At 48.5% G+C, this 16,582-nt stretch overlaps 1 protein-coding gene across 1 annotated transcript in view; it reads right to left on the bottom strand.

Moving 5' to 3' along the window:
* Oca2 (oculocutaneous albinism II) overlaps nucleotides 1-16,582 on the bottom strand; it is a gene marked incomplete in the record, with an annotated part of 273,796 nt that overhangs the window by 198,664 nt on the left and 58,550 nt on the right. The window contains 4 exon segments of the mRNA XM_013507666.1: nucleotides 7,376-7,448; nucleotides 8,303-8,360; nucleotides 10,640-10,828; nucleotides 14,966-15,064. Coding sequence (XP_013363120.1) covers nucleotides 7,376-7,448; nucleotides 8,303-8,360; nucleotides 10,640-10,828; nucleotides 14,966-15,064 — 419 coding nt within the window.

The following is a 16,582-nucleotide window of genomic DNA, read 5'->3' as shown; positions in this document are numbered from 1 at the left end:
GGAAAAAAGAAAGAAAGAAAGAAAGAAAGAAAGAAAGAAAGAAAGAAAGAAAGAAAGAAAGCATTCTGTCATCCTTGTTGTCTAAGGGAGAGCCCAAAATGGTCAGTCATCCTCGGCAATCAGCTACACATCACTGCTGCTGCTGCTGCTGCTGCTGCTGCTGTTGCTGCTGCTGCTGCTACTTGGGTCCCAGAAAGCGCAAATGGAAAAGGGAAGTCACATGTTGGGCAGAATCTACAAGAAAAGGATCATGAGATCCTGTTGCTTCTGCCACACCTGAAATTATTCCTGTCCTGGTCTTTCCCCCAGGACAGACTAGGAAACATCTCAGCACAGAATGGGTTCCAGAAACCTCGCAGACACCCGGAGGAGCGACAGCGTCCCCTGGAGGGTACCATAAGAAGAGCAGCAGGCTTCTCCCTCCAGGATTTGAGCAGCTGCTGCACACCAAGGAGAATGAGACAAAGCCTTTGCAGCTGAAGTCTCAAGCCCTAGCGAGAGATGCTGCAATGCCTACGACTCACCCCTACCCTTGGAGCACACAGCGCATCTGAGGGAAGCAAGCCCCACGCACTCGCATGCCCTCCTTTTTCTCAGAGCCTCCACTGGCTCAGGGCTCAGAGTGCATCCTGAAGATCTGGGGCCCCCAGTGGCTTCCAGACCCAGCACACAGGAGTCTTGGTGTCCAGCCCCACCCCATGGCCAGCTTTGACCCTTGCCATCCCCCTACATGGAACTGTCCACTGTGATCCTAACACACAGCTCCAGGGCCCTGCGGAACTGGCTGCTCTTCCCCACATCTGGAGGACCCCACCGTCCTCTGAGACCTCACCTGCACTCTCCTCTTGTTAAATCTGCCCTTGCCCCTGCATCTCTGCCCAAAGGCAGAGTTATGTTGTTTGTCAACAGCATCCTGCAGTTGGCTTTAGACGTTTCTTCCCAGCTTCTCTAGCTCCTTGAAGGCAAGAACTACATCTGGGTCACGTTTTGATTTCTCTGGAGACTGATGCAGCTAACCCCAAGTTAGATTTCCCAACTCAGTGTTTAACTAATTAGTATTTGTTCATAGTATCATCCATGAGGTCCTCTGAACCTAGAAGAGACCCCAGCCAGGGGGAGCTCACAGAAAAGAAGTCAGAGAGAAACCTCTACTCTCTGCCTGCATCTACCACAATCTTTCTGCCTTCCCCACTGTGTAAGTCCAAGCCACCACCCGAGACCTGACTCAGCACCCCTCTGACTCTGCCTCCTCTGGGTCCCTGGTGTGCCGCCCTTCCTCACCCCTGCCTGTGCTCTGATGAGCAGAACAACCTCCTCTCTCCCATGGCGACATAGAGGCCCTACGTGTAGCAGGAGAAGGACGCAAGCCAAGGGCTCCACACAGGCCATGCACTGCTGCAGGCAGGAGCCGGTGTAGGAGTACAGTGAAGGTCCTTTGCTGATGCCCAGTCCGCACAGCACCGAAAGGCTGGTCTCTTAGTTTGCTCGTGAGCCACCAGACAGCAGGTTCAGCTAACACTTGGCCAGGATTCTCTCTTCACCCAGACTGTGGTCAGGCTCCACTGAGCCTTCCTCTGGACTGGCCCTTATCTCAGCCTCATCCTTGACCTTAATGTTAGCAAGAAGTTCTCCCACCTTGGATATCCAACCCAGTTCCTCACCATCCTTATGGTAGTTAGCTTTGGGGTAAGATAGTTGGTTAAGCATTAACCCTAGGTGTATCTGTGGAGTGGGGGGTGGTCTCTGAAAAAGATTAGCATTAGAATTGGTCTACCTCTCCCCAAATTCCAGGCTTACAGATTTAATAACCAAATTCATAGCATAGCTGGATGCAAAGTCAACACTCAAAAATCAATAGCATTCCTATACACAAGCAACAAGCCAACTGAGAGAGAAATTAGGGACACCACAGCTTTCACAATAGCATCTAAAGTAATGAAGTGCTTAGGAATCAATCTAACAAAGGAAGGAAGAGATCTATACAGTGAAAATCACAGTACTCTGAAAAGAGAGATCAAAGAGGATTTCAAAAAATGGAAAGATATTCCTTGCTCATAGATAGGAAGGACCAATATGGTGAAAATGGCCATCCTCCCAAAATTGTTGTACAGATTCCATGCAATCCCAATTAAAATGCCATTAGAATACCTCACAGATCTAGAGAAAACATTCCTAAAATTCATTTGGAACCAGAAAAGACCTAGAATAGCAAAAGCAATCCTGGGCAACAAAGACAAGGCAGGAAGCATCACAATTCCTGACTTGAAACTATACTACAAAGCTACTGTGATAAAATCAGCATGGTACTGGCAAAAAAACAGACCTGAAGATCAATGGTACAGACTAGAAGATGCAGACACAACTACAAACATACTCAGCCACTTTGTCTTTGACAAAGGGGCCAAACATGTTCACCGGAAGAAAGACAGCCTCTTCAATAAATGGTGCTGGAAAAACTGGCTTTCCACATGACAAAGACTAAAACTATAACCATGTCTTTCACCATGCACTAAACTAAAGTCAAAATGGATTAAAGATCTAAATATTAAGACAGAAACACTAAATCTATTGGAAGAGAAAGTAGATAAAAATCTTGAAGACATAGGGGTAGGCAGAGAGTTCATGAACAAAAACCAAACTGCATGGGAAATACTTCAAAGAATCAATAACTGGGATCTCATCTTATTGAAAAGTTTTTGCACATCAAAAGAGATCATCAACAAGGCCAAAAAAAAAAAAGAAAAACCATGAACTAGGAAAAAATTTTAGCCAACTGTCTGTCAGACAAAGGACTTCTATCTAGAACATATAAAAAAAATTTTAAAATCAGGCCCCTCAAATTCAAAGACCCAATCCAAAAATGGGCATCTGAAATGAATACACACTTCTCAGATGAAGAAATACTAATGGCAAATAAATACATGAAAAAATGTTCAACATCATTGGTCATTCAAGAAATGCAAATTAAAACAATGCTGAGATTCAATCTCACTCCAGAAAGAATGGCTATCATCGAGAAATCAGCTCCTAACAAATGCTGAAGAGGCTGTGAGGAAAAAGGAACTCTTCACTGCTGGTGGGAGTGTATACTGGTGCAAGTACTGTAAAAATCAGTGTGGAGATTCCTCAAAAACCTAGGGTTAGAGGTCCCACTTAACCCGGCTATTCCCCTTCTGGGTATTTTTCCAGAACTGAAAACATCCTACCACAGTGATATATATTCACCCATGTTTATAGCAGCACAAGTTGTCATAGCTAAATCTTGGAAATAACTCAATTGCCCATCAACTGAGGAATGGATAAAAAAGATGTGGTATTTTTATATAATGGAGTATCACTCAACTATAAAAAAGGATGAACTTGTGGCTTTTATAGGTAAATGGTTGCAGCTAGAGACCATACTCATAAGTGAAATAAATCAGACCCACATGTGTAAACATCATATTGTCTCCCCAGTGTAAGAACCTGAAAGAATAAATAAAACCCAAATGTACAATAGATATTATGAAAGGGAAAAAATTACTCAAAGGAAGGAACAACTACGATAAGGGAAAGGGGAAAAAGAAAGAAGAAAGGGGGAAAATATATATATAGAAGGATAGTTGGGATAACTGTACTGCTGATGTCTAATGGTTTATCAAAAGGAACAGTTATGCTTAATTTTTTACCAATTTTGCATGCTTATATCTGGTAATCTGAATAACTAATTCAAAGACACCAACATGCAATATAACAACCACTGGTAAATTCCTACCATCTTGTCTAGTGAAACTCTGTATCCTTTCTAAGGGGTTTTTTAAATTATTATTTTCTTATTCTCTTTAATGGTTTGGTCAATCCTGCATTCTTGCATCTGGTAATCAGAGCAACTTTGCTGAAGATAACAATATGTAGTACAACACCCACTGTTAATTCCTATCATTTTATTCTGAAATCCTATCATTTTTATTGTTTTGCTTTGTTTTGTTTTTGTCTACATTATTGGTATTTTGCTATTGTTATTATAATTATTATTATTCTCTTTAAAATAAAAAAAATAGAATTGGTCCATCTCATAGCAAAGATGATCGGGTAGGCCCATCCTACTCACTGAGGATCCAACAGAAAACACGTGGGGGAGGATGTGCACCCTCACCGCAGGACTGTAGGCTGGGACATCCGGCCCTACATCCTTCTTCTCCTGACTTAGGCGTCCTGGGTTTTCAGGTTTAACACTCAGCTGGAATCCACACCATCAGCACCCAGCGCTCGGGCCTGCAATCGCCTGACTGGGTCCCCGGTGTCTCGAATGCAGAGGCTGAGTTGGGGACTTCTCAGCCTCCATCGTCATGTGAACCAGGGCCTTATTATAAAGCTCTTTTTTTTTTTTTTTTCTTGTTAACCTGTCTTGTTAGTCTGGTGTACAGGGCTCCAGCTGGAGAGGATGTTCCCTTAATGTTCTTTGTGAGCCCAGGGTTCAGCTTGGGTACGATGGACATAAAGAGAAAGGAGGAAGAGGGGAGGGAAGGGCGGGAGGGAAGTAGAGAGAAGAGGGAAGGAATAAAGGAGGGAAGGAGGGAGGGAAGGGGAGGAGGCAAGGAGGAGGCAGGGTCGGCAACACTATTAACCTACCGTCAAGTCTGCTGACCTCTACTTGCCGTGTGTTCTGGGAGCCTGTGACAGGCCTCCCCTAGAGCAAGCACAGGCAATAATCCAGGAACAAAGTGTTTCAGGTGCTGCAATTACAGGTTTCTAAAACAAACCTTGTAATTACTGAGCTGACACAGCCTGGTACGGGAGAGGTAGAAGCTCCCAGGGGAAGGTGGCTTTGTTACTGCCCCACTAAAGGAGAGTGGTGCCTTCTCCAAAAGCCCTCCCAGCCCGGCACACACGTGTCCCTCAGGGGGCGGCCAGAGGGCGGGGAAGCTCTTGCTTGGATGACGGCCACAAGGACGCTACTCTTAGCCTCTCAGAATTGGCCCTGACTCGCTGCTCTGGATCTGCACCAAACGCCACTTCTCTGAGAGCGGCCCTCAGGGTCACCACCCTCTCCTTACCACAGCCTGGTGCTCCAGGGCATCTGGCGTCCACTGCAGTGCCTGTGCCCGGGCCTGGGAAACTTGCCTCAGCCCCACAGGGGTGGGGTTTCACAGAGCTGAGACCCCTACAGCACCCTCCTGCCTGGCTCCCTCCAGCCTCCTGCCTCTCTCTCCCTTCTCCTCAACATGTGGGTCCCCCAGGAGCACCCAGGAAGAGAGTTCCTGGATCACTCTGCTGCCAGGAAAGTTGGGCCTGCGGTAGTCCCGGGCCCAAAGAACTTTACAGAAGTATTTCAGAATAAAGACGGCACCCTGCCGCTCAGCGGGATGAGATGAGCGCTCTGATTTGTGATGATCAGTTTCCTCCCAGCTCGCTTTGTTTCCCTGGGATGCCAGGCTGATCAATAGGCGAGCCCCAGGCCGAGCACTAAAAGCCTCCAGTGGCTTCCTCCTTGCTGGGATCTCACTGCACACTGGGTCTGGACAAATCGACCTCTGCCTTCAGGTTCTCAGCAGGCTCCAGCCACCTGCAGGGAAGTCTCCCGGGGAAGCAGCGCCTGTATCCTGGGGCCACCATGATGCCAGTGTTCTAGGAAGCCTTCGGGGGGTGGTGGTTGAAATCTTGGTTTCTTCAACCCATGGAGCTCACATTGAGGAAAAGGCGCAAAAGAAAAAGCACAGTTTGTCAAATCATAGAGCTCTTCTGATCTCTCACAAGGAGATACTTCTTAGACTAAAACTCAGAATTTTTTGGAAGAGCAGAATATATTTATTGAGGGAAAGAAAGCTTCCATCAGAGAAAGGGTCAGAAGGGGACCCGAGTGGGTTGCCCAGGAATCTGTCTCTTCTAGGGATTTTTATAGACCAAAACTGCAAGGTGAGGCAGGTCCAAGGTGGAAAACATGGGAACTCGCTAGGTGAGCATGAGGTCAGCCAAAACTATGATCAGCCAATGAGATTACAAGTACAGTTGTTCAAGTGAAGTTGATTAAATTAGGATCAAATGGGGAAGCGAGTCATGTAGCAAGCCGGCATGAATACAGAACATGGGTTTTTCTTGTAGAAGGGGCTGGGTCAGTGACTCTTCCTGGCTTTTTCAAGGTGATTGATACCTATTTAGAATATCAATCCCTGACCTCCATCCCTAGGGAGGTATGGGGGCATGTTTGTTTTATCTTTTGTCTTGAGGTCTGGCCCACAGCTGGAGTGCCTGTCTCTCCCAAAGTTGCAAAGAATCTTGTCTTCCATACGGGTTCCTTCAAAGGCCCAGCCCTGCCTGACTGCCTATAAGTAGACAGAAATATTAGACACAATTTTAAAGGAGTGAAAAATGCAAAGACATGAGCAAGAATATCAGCTGGACATCGGAGCCACGCTGTCCTGGAGGGGTTCAAAAGGACTTCTGAGGCACAGGGCTAAGCAGGACCACAGCCCAGGCGTCATGCGCTCACCTGGAGGCCGTGAGCGCTGTGTCCCAGCGGGCTTGGCTGAGGGAGAGGGTGTCCTGGGGAGAAGAGGGCGGCTCCCAGAATGACTCAAAAACAAGCCTGTCCAATAGCATATGGGTAACTGGAAGGAAAACCACCCAGCATTCTAAAATTTCAGTTCCTCAAGATGATGAACCAAAGATACCAAAGAGAAAGAACGTTGTCATTCAGTTCTCTAAATGAGTTCATTCCTCTTTAAAAGCTAGCCCTTTACGCCCTCTCTTTGGCCATCTGAATTGCCAGCACCACTACTCTTGTGTTTTGGGGCCACCGTCCAGTAAAATAAGAGTGATTTGAATTCCAAGGGTCTTACACACCAAGTTATCACAGCAACCACAAGCTTCAGCCCAGCTGAAGTCCAAGTTTACATAAATCCTCAAACCAGTGCCGGCAGAAGGCTGAGGGATAGCTCGTGTCCAAGCTTAGAAACTATTGACCTCAGTATCTACTATCCTGTACAATGTGCCTGGCTTTCAAAAAAAATCCAAGGTATACAAACAGGCAAGAGAAAACACAGCGTGAAGAGGTAAGGCAATCATCAGAACCAGGTGACAGCCAAGGAAAGAACCAAGGGCCTTGAAGACAGGTCAGCGGGAGTGACTCTTGTGGAAATGCAGGAGGAAGTGGTGGGGAGGGGGACACGGAGTGCGGAAGCGCCATGCAACGCCAGACGTGCCCCTGTAGGGCCATCTCCCCTCCATGAAGACCTTTACCACCGTGCACCACCATTCTGAAGGAAAACAGTCCTGGCAGCAGAAATGGCGACAACCTAAGCTTCAGTCTCAGCGACAGCAAATATAACTCCTGCATCTCTTTGCTTTGTGGTGTCAGCCACGGACCACCGCCCACCCCGGTGCATACTACGGATACAGTAGCTTTCCAGCGGTGACACGGCCAGCAGCTGCCAGAACTTTCTGTGATCTGGATACAGGCTGAATAAAACCTGTAACGTCAGAAACATTTAATGACAGATTTGTGATGCAAGAGCGACAGGACTTAAATCATTTTGATCGCTAAAAATAGAGACGTGATGATAGTGATGACTTAGGCATCCATGCCCCACCCGCTTAGTCTGGAAATTAAGATATTCTGACTCACCCTACTATGTTTAACTGCAGTCATCCTTGATTATTGATATGTGCCAGTTTTAAAGGTTAAACACCCAGCCACAAAATTAAATTGTCAAAGATGGGTAAAGGTGGCTTTCTCGTATAGGAGAGCAGAGGAATACGGCCTCTCTGGAGGCTGTAACCCGTGCTTGTGGGATTTACAGATAGCCTTGCATGCCATTAGAAAACAAAGTGGCAATAAGCTGACACCGTGCAAGTTCAGAGCAACTCCACCCAACTCTGTCGCGGGCGTGTCTACACGTCGTCTTCCAGAGAAGGCTGGAGACCGGGCTCTGAGCTTCTGTCCGCTCTCAGGACACGGGGAGCCCAGCCGGGCGCTGACCTCCACCACTGAAACCCCAGCTCTCCCTCCATGCCCCATTTAGAAAGCGCTTCAGAAGCACACAGCTGTGTGACTAGGGATTACAAGGGCACACCGGCGCTGAAAAATAACTGTGACTTTTCAGATTTCAGAATAACCGCTTCCGTCCTGTGCACGGCCGTGCTGTCTCTGCGCTCCTCCCCGTGGGTGTGGTGTCGACCGCGCTCAGCTCAGCCCGGGAGCACCGGCGCCAGGCACTGCCCTCGCTGTGCGCGTGCATGCTCACCGTCGTCCTCCTACACCTGAGGTCCCCTGCCACCCAACCCCAGGCACCCGAGGAGGCCCGCGGGGCAGCACAGTACTCACGGAGCACAGCACCACAAAGACAAACAGCCCCGTGACCTTCAGCCACCTCACGCAGCGCCTGCAAGAGAGGAGACGGCCCTGAGTCCCAGGGGCGGCAGCCGGCCTGCACACGGCCGAGGAAGCCACGGGAGCCTTCACCGCGGCACACGCCGCCTCGGGGCGTTCCTTCGGGCGGCGCGAAGCAGAAGTCTGGCCAGCAAACCCGCGGCCTAGTCCAGAGGAGCCGGGGAGGAGCAGCGGGAAATGCGCCGCACCCGGGCCTCTGCCGCATCTTCCCCAGCCTTCTCAAGGCTGCAGGGTGGGGCTGCGGCAGACAAGGAAATTAAACACATTATCTTGGCCCTGCAACTCATGCTTATCAGTTACCTTCCCTGAGTTTTCTGGAAGCAGAAGTGTAAATTTACCATCAAGCATAAAAACAGCTCGAGAATGAAACCCCACGGTTGCCATCATTTTGCCATCAGGGGCTTTTCAGAACTCTGGAGGAGAAGACTTAACCAACAGGCCCCATACGCGGCCCCTGTGAGGAACTGCAGAGCTGCTCCGGCCCACTCACCACGGCCGCCTCTTACCTACCCCCACCCTGTGCGAGCCTGGACTCAACTCCCCCGCACTCTCCGCCCACTTGTTTCTTGCTGTCCCAGACGGGCCCAGGGGCTCTGATGCCAGCAGGATGCCCCGCGGCTGGCGTCCTCCTCGGCTCTGCTCCTTCAGGAGCCAAGCGCCAGCCCTAACGGCACGGTCACTGTCCAGCCCCAAAGCTTCCACCCTTGCCAGCCTACGGGCAGCCACAGGTATGCCCCGGCTGTGCCCCACGGAAGAAAGTGCGCCAGGGCATGAGCCAGGCCCCGCACGTGTGTGCAGACCAAAGCAGCAGAGCCTGGCTGGGACATCTCTTCAGTATTCTACTTGCTTAGTTCAGTTCCACATCTTGAAAGCCTTCTTTCTGGTCCTTTGGAAATGTTAAAATTGCATTTTGCATTCTCCTAGACTTAATTTGACAATCATGTCATGCTTCCAAATTATGATTCAACAGCTCCTACTTAAATGGAAATCAAAATGACATTTCTTTTTAAAGCCTGAAGCATTAACTGGGCTACTCTAGATACAGGTTTTTTACAAACTGCTTCTCCTATCATTCCCGGTACTTCCTAGATACGCTGTTAGCCACTAGGAAGGACTTTCGGGGATGATGACCTGCGCTTGCAGGGAAAAGCTGCGGCCCCTTTAGTGACTACAAGTTGCCTCTCCGTTGCTGTTTGTTTCCGATAAGATCCTCCTAAGTTGACAAAGAGCCAGCCAAAACCACCCAATCATTCTGCCACCAGTTAAGTGACCTAGAGTAAGCTTTGGTCGTTATAATACTGAATTATCCATCTGAGGCGCTCCCCTCAGCCGTTGCGAGCAGGCATGTGTGAAGACGTGTGACGTCCAACTGCGCATGCCCAAGGGTGCGCCCTCCCCTACCTGCGATGACAAGCGCTTCCCGGATGACCGCGCACAATTTCCCCTGCTATAGAAATTATCCCCAGTGTGCTCCTTGCTTTCCGCAAATAATAAACTCTGTGAGTCTCCCATCTCCTGCTTGTGCTGAATGGCTTTGCACTCACCAAGCGGGGACCCTGCACTAGTTACAATGCTGTAAGAAGGGCACCCACTTCGTTCAGCTCAGGGCCAAGCTCAAGGCAGCTATTCCACGGATCACAGAAAAGAAAACAGGCGGTGAGTGTGAAGTCCCACATGTACTGGACTCTACATTTCCACACTGCGAGGAAGGTGAGGACAGGGCATGGAGTGGAGCTGTTTACAGCCAGCTGGGAAAAGCACTCTCAGCCCTCCCAGGCCGGTGACCCTCCCCTCCTACCCAGCGCACCCCCGGCTTCCCCAGCCATGCTCAACCCGGGCTTCTAGCTCCCACAGAACAGGAGACCCGTGCGTGCCTCAGGCGATGGCGTGTGCTACACCAACCCTTCATCAATAACTGCAAAGACAGCATCAACCATTCTGAAACGCCCCGGGGTGTTCACCGGGAAGTGGATCAATTCTATCTGTAACCCCGATGAGCATGAAGACTGCAATCTCCCAAACAGGAAGAGAGTGGAGGAGGGGTCATCTAGGTTTGCCACTGGGTTCCCTGAGGCTTCTGGGAGGGCCGCCTTAAATGACACTCAAGGCCTAGGGAAATGGCATCCCGGCCAAATGGAAAACCCGCACGCTTCTCTTCACCCTGCGGGTTTGGAAGGCTGAAATGCGGGCACCCAGGCCTCCGCCCGTGCAAACAGGAAGCGATGTGTGGCCCCGGCTAGCTACCAGAGCCGGCACCCTGGATCCACCTACTTCAGCTTCAACAGAGGGACTCTGAGGTGAGTGCTGTCTGTCAGTTCTTCCTTCTCTGAGGAGGCAGATGCGGACCAACCAGCCACCCCTCTGGTGAGCATGTGTCTTCGCTCCCACTCAGCCGAGCTGTCTTCCCATGATTCTACATCAGGAATGAATTCAGGGTGGTAAGCGGGCAGGCGGCGTGACCTGAAAAATAAGAGCTTTGTGGTTATCTTTCCCTCTCTGTTATGAGGTGTGAGCCATCACTGACTCAGTCCTGCTCCTTGAAAGGACCACCAAGGGGGTGGCGTCCTCTCTCGCTCTGGTGGGAATGGATTTTTCTTGCTATCACAGGACACTTGACTTCAAGCAAATCTCCAGAGGTCACTCAAGCCTTCAAAATGAACAGTGGGCCTTCAAGAAATACCTGTCTTTTCTAATTTCTGAAATCTCCCACACAGCTGTTTCTGGCTGAGATGAATTAGTTCCCACTCATTTCAGTATTTGCTTTCTCCTTGAATGTGCTCCAGCTGCCAGAGCCTAGACCCGATGTGCTGGTGCCGACGATGCAGAGGGAATGTGGTGTGACCTTTTCCCTCTCCGCGTGGGTCCTTCTGTCATGCAGCTGCAGGGGAGGGTCTACTTGACTTTCGCACTCAGCACCCAGGGCCCTGAGAAGGGATGAGGAAAACGGTGCTGGGCAAGACGGGCCTGAGGACAGGGCCTGTGTTTAGCAGGGTGGAGCAAGGGGCCACATAAACCTTCCTCAGAGCTGCCTTTGGACTCTTGAACTTACATTCCTCCCAGACTGAATTCCTGGGCTGCCGAGCAGTTCGCTATGTACAGGTACGCTTGACCCTCAAGAGGTTGTGCCAAAGCCAGGATTTTCACGTACTCCATAGGATACTACCGAAGTCACAATATTCACATTAACAACAGATATGCTCTGCTGCTACATGTTAGAAAGAGTGGTGCCTCTCGAACCCAGCTAGCACAACAGGGTATGTGATTCTTCTGGATACTTAACACAAGAAAAAAAACCGTATTCATGAGGAGAAACCAAGAGACAGAAATTAGGCTGTAAAACCAGTATAAAGTCAGGTAACAAATAACTTTGCAAAGAGTCAATAATCTTCTCCATCAATTTTGTGACAGGGAAATGGTTAGATGTCTGGAAAATGGCATCACCTTCCCTGTAACTGCTAGAAAAACACCACAATAAGGAAAACTGGAACTAAGAAATGGTTGTTTGTAGATAGAGAAAAGAAAACCAGTTAGTGTCATGCTTGCTAAGGCAGTGCTGTGCGCTAGAACTTTCCATCGGAACCGAAATGCTCTTCACCCCAGCCATCCTTAACCACGTGGCTATTGACCACGAAACATGCTATTGCAACTGAGAAAGTAAATGCTGAGTTTTATTTCATATAAATTAAGTTGGCCAACTACATTTGGCCATGATGTTGGTTGTTACAGATGCATATTCCTACCCTCAATACCCTGAAAAGGACGATCATCTCTTCTGAAAATATACAAATCAATAAATGCTATCCTATTAAATCATTTTATTAAATCAAAATTAAGTTGCAAAAAGTAAAGCATCAAAAAGACCTACACTTATACAGAGTTAATGCAATCCTGATCAAAATTCCAGCAGCATATCTCACAGGATTAGAGAAAACAACCCTAAAATTCACTTGGAACCAGAAGAGACCTAGGTAGCAGAGAAAATTCTGGACAACAAAGGCAAAGCAGGGGGCATCACAATTCCTGACCTGAAATTATTCTACAAAGCTACTGTGATAAAAACAGCATGGTACCATTTGTGGGAGTGTAGACTGGTGAAACCACTGTGGAAATCAGTGTGGAGATTCCTCAAAAAACTAAAACTAGAGGTTTCATTAGACTCAGCCTCTTCTTGGTATCTTCCCAAAAGAATTAAAGGTATCATACCACAGCGATATTTGCACACCCATGTTTATAGCAGCACAGTTTATAATCGCTAAATCTTGGAAACAGCCCAAATGCCCAGCAACTGATAAATAGTAAAGAAGATGTGGCTTTTCTATACAGTGGAGTACTACTCTACCATAAAGAATGATAAGCTTGAGACATTTCTAGCTAAATGGATGCACCTTGAGACCATACACTTAAGTGAAATAAATCAGACACATGTGTAAATATTGCATTTGCTTCTCTGCTGTAAGAAACTGAAATAAGTTTTATAAGATCTTTATAAATAAAGATCAAAATGTATAATAGATACTGTGAAATAGGAAGAAAATGTTCAAATGGGAAGCGAGGGAATGCAGGAGGGCAGATTGGAAAAGTAAGGAAGGGAAAAAGAAAATAATGAGAAAAGAAGGAAAAAATGCAAACAAAGCTTTTGTAAATAAGGAGGGTAAGAGGGGTTGAGGAAGGATGGGGGAATGGGAAAAAGGAATCAAGATGTATCATGTACAGGTACAAATTCCCTATGATAAGCGTAATCATGGTGGAGACCTGAAGTGCACCAATAAACTTAATTTAAAAAGATATTGTGAAATAGGAACAAAATATTCAAATGGGAAACGGAACCAGGAAGGAGGAGGGGGAAAGGAAGGAAGGAAGGGGACAGAAAAAATGAGAGAAGAAGGACAAAAGGAAACAAAGCCTTTGTAAAAAGGGGAGGAAGAGGGTTTGAAGGGGGAGGGGAATGGGAGGGAAAAAGAAGAATCAAGGTGTATCGTGTACAGGTACAATTCCACTATGTATACCTAAAATGTACCAATAAACTTAACTGAAAAAACACCTTCCCATCCTCACTACCTCAGGTAAAAGAGAAAAGGAAAACATGCGATAAGCAAGGTGACCACTGTCAGGTTCTGGTAGGAGGCCCGCATATGCCCGGGGACGTCCCTGTGCTCCATGTGCCCGGGACCAATGCATGCTATTGGTTCTCCAATGAACTGCAAGTTCTAAAATGCCTCAGACCTCGACAGTTTAAAAATAATTCAAGAGGGGCTGGGGATTTAGCTCAGCGGCAAAACGCTTGCCTGGCAAGCGCAAGGTCATGAGTTCGGTTCCCGGTACCGGAAAAAAACCAAAAAACAAAACAAAACAAAAAAAATAAAAATAAAAAATAATTCAAGAGAAAGCATTAAGGGCCTGGATGTCCAAGATGTGTGTTTTCAAAGTTATTCATTAGGAGAGATGGAGGAGAACTAAATTTGGCTCCACAGAGAAGCTGAGGCAGACGGGTCCGTGGCAACATCCCAGCTCAGGGCCCTCATCCTCCGGGCACTGAGGGATTGCAGCAGGCCACACTGGACTCTGAGGTGCAGGATGAAGGAGACCCAGAGTGACAGGCATAATCATGGCCATCACACAAGCAAGGTCAGAAAAAAGGGCAGGAAAGTGCTGCTGAGAGTTGAGAGCACAGCAGAAGCAGCTTTGCCTCTTGGGGAAGGAAGGACTGAAGTTCCAGAGAGAGTGACAGCCTTGCCCCCAGCAGACTTCCCTGGAGAGCTGGAAGGGGAGGGAGGTTCTGCTGGTCGAAGGTGTGGTGGGATCTTTGACAGATGCCGCTTGTCGTCAGATACCAGCTAGGGGGTCAGAGAGACCATCCCTGCATGGGAGGAGGCAAATCCAGATTCCCCGAGCCGTGAGAATCCCATGAGCCTGAGTCTCTGGGGGTCAGAGCTCAAGTACCCACAGAGCGTGAGGCTGCACCTTCACCCTGGCTGCAGGCAGAGTGCAGGAGAGGGCGGAACGCGTCAGAGACTCCGGGCAGGTGAGGCAACAGCAGCCCACAGGTGCACGGGCGCACTGAGCGGGGAAGGCGGTCTCTATGAGGTCAGCAGTCTATAGCACGCAGGGGGAGCGTGCTTCCTGGAGTGTATTTGCAGAAAGAGGAGGAGATGGAGCTAAAGACCTGGTCCAGCTCTTCATCCCGGAAGGAGAGGCTCCATTGGCTCTGCTCAAGCCAGGCAAAGCCACACAGATCTGCCCCGGCAAGGACCTGCAGCCTTTCACAGAGTAGAGCCTTGCTGTGAATCATGCACACCGGGCTCTTCAACTTCATCACAGCTAGCTTTGGAGCTGGACAATTCTTTGTGCTGGGATTTTTCCCGTACGAGGCAGAATGCTGAGCAGCATCCCTGGCCTCTGCCCTTAGATGCTAGTAGCACCTCTGTCCCCAGTGTGACAAGCAGAAATATCTCCAGATACTGCCAACCTGACCTAGCTGGGAAACCCCAGCCTGGTGAGACACCGTCAGGTAAAGATGTGTATCTCTGGAAGAAATTCTGCATCATAAATACCAAGGATAATACCGAGAAATTTCATCCCTACAAGAAATAATCTCACCTTTTCTCTTGTGAGGAATTCCGGAGCAAAGGAGTGTTTTCTGTGAAGCAGGCATCTTTAGACTTGGAGCTGAAGAACTGAGGCAGAGGAGAGTGAGACCTGGAAAACACAGGGAAGGAACCAGTCACCAACACAAAAATAACAAAGGGGCTCCAGTAATCGGGCCCTCAACCCAGCCAAGAACGCACCTGCCATTCAGTGATAAATTGTACATGAAAATTTTACCAAGATTCTCTCTGAATAGTCAGAAACTGGAGTTTAGGAGACAAAATAAATGAAAATAACTCCTCTCCGGCTTCAACCAGGTTGAGAGTGCAGAGCAAAAGCTCACACGGCGGCCCAGATGCTGCAGGAGCCATCTCGGGCTCGTGTTAGCAGTAACAGGAGATTCTGGCCACCGAGGCCTTCCGTGCAGAGCTCCACATCAACAAGTATGTTCAGCCAAATGGGCCTTTCGTTCACAGAGAGTGCTGTCTCCTGGAACCACAGCACGTTCACATTTAAATCGTCCTCATGGCTCCTACGGGGGCACTAAGCCCCAGAAATCAGGTCCAAGGGTTAGAACAATGTGGTAAACAAGATAGCAGGGAGGAGGCTCTTGGGGAACAGGAGGCGCAACTGAAGCAAAGCACGGGGTCACCCTGGGAAAGATGACCCTCTGGAGGCTCCCTCGGGCCGTACACAGCTGGAAAGGCCACCATAAAGCTATCCTCCAGACCATGAGATTTCTGAAAAGAAAATAACTGCATAGACACAATAAAGTACACCAACACATACAGCCACTCCCACTGAAGGACACGTGTTTCAAAGCAACAAGTTTTTCATGAGAAATTGCAAATCCCGGGGCTGGGGATTTAGCTCAGCGGTACAGCGCCTGCCTGGCAAGCACAAGGTCATGAGTTCAATTCCCGGTACCAGAAAAAAAAACAAAAAACAACAAAAATTTAAAAAATAAAAAAGAGAAATTGCAAATCCCGTTTTCATCCAATAGTTGGAAATGTGTCATTCTGTATGCTGGTACAGGGCCTCCTGAAAGAGCTCAGACCATAGAGACAGTCTGTTGGCCCTATGAACATCCATCTCGGAAAAATACCATGATCCTCTCAGATCATAAATGCACTGGAGAGAAATTTTAAAGAAAATATTTCAACTTGCTCTTTCCTTCTCATGCAAGCATTCACACGTGACATAGACAAAAGGACTCTGGTCTTGCGGGTGAGTGGAAGCCAGGCCCCCGCGGCGTGTCTGGTGGCCAGTGGAGGCCAGCATGGCAGGGGACGGAGGTATACGGCACATCACTTGACTTCAACAGATGACGAAAAGGGAGTGATGAATCCAGCGCAGGGGGTTTAAGAATTACAGTGCTTTTAACAACTCAACCCGCCTTAACCCATTACTGCAGTCCTCCGTCCCCCTCTCTCAGACTGCAAACTAGGAAGGGCCTCGGGCACCTGTCAGCGTCTCAGGGACCCAGAGAGCGCCCAGGTGTTTTCTGTTGCCCTGTGGGGCCGTTTGGCACACAGAACTTCGTGGGGAGCTCACTGTTACACTGTCCCCCCTCACACCAAGCAGCCTGTGCTTCCGTTTCCTCAGCCACGTCTCACAGAGGAAAGGAAA

Source organism: Chinchilla lanigera, unplaced genomic scaffold (assembly GCF_000276665.1).
Source record: "Chinchilla lanigera isolate Chin_1 unplaced genomic scaffold, ChiLan1.0 scaffold00132, whole genome shotgun sequence".
NCBI classification, from domain to species: domain Eukaryota; kingdom Metazoa; phylum Chordata; class Mammalia; order Rodentia; family Chinchillidae; genus Chinchilla; species Chinchilla lanigera.
This window is presented reverse-complemented; position numbering and strand designations above follow the sequence as displayed.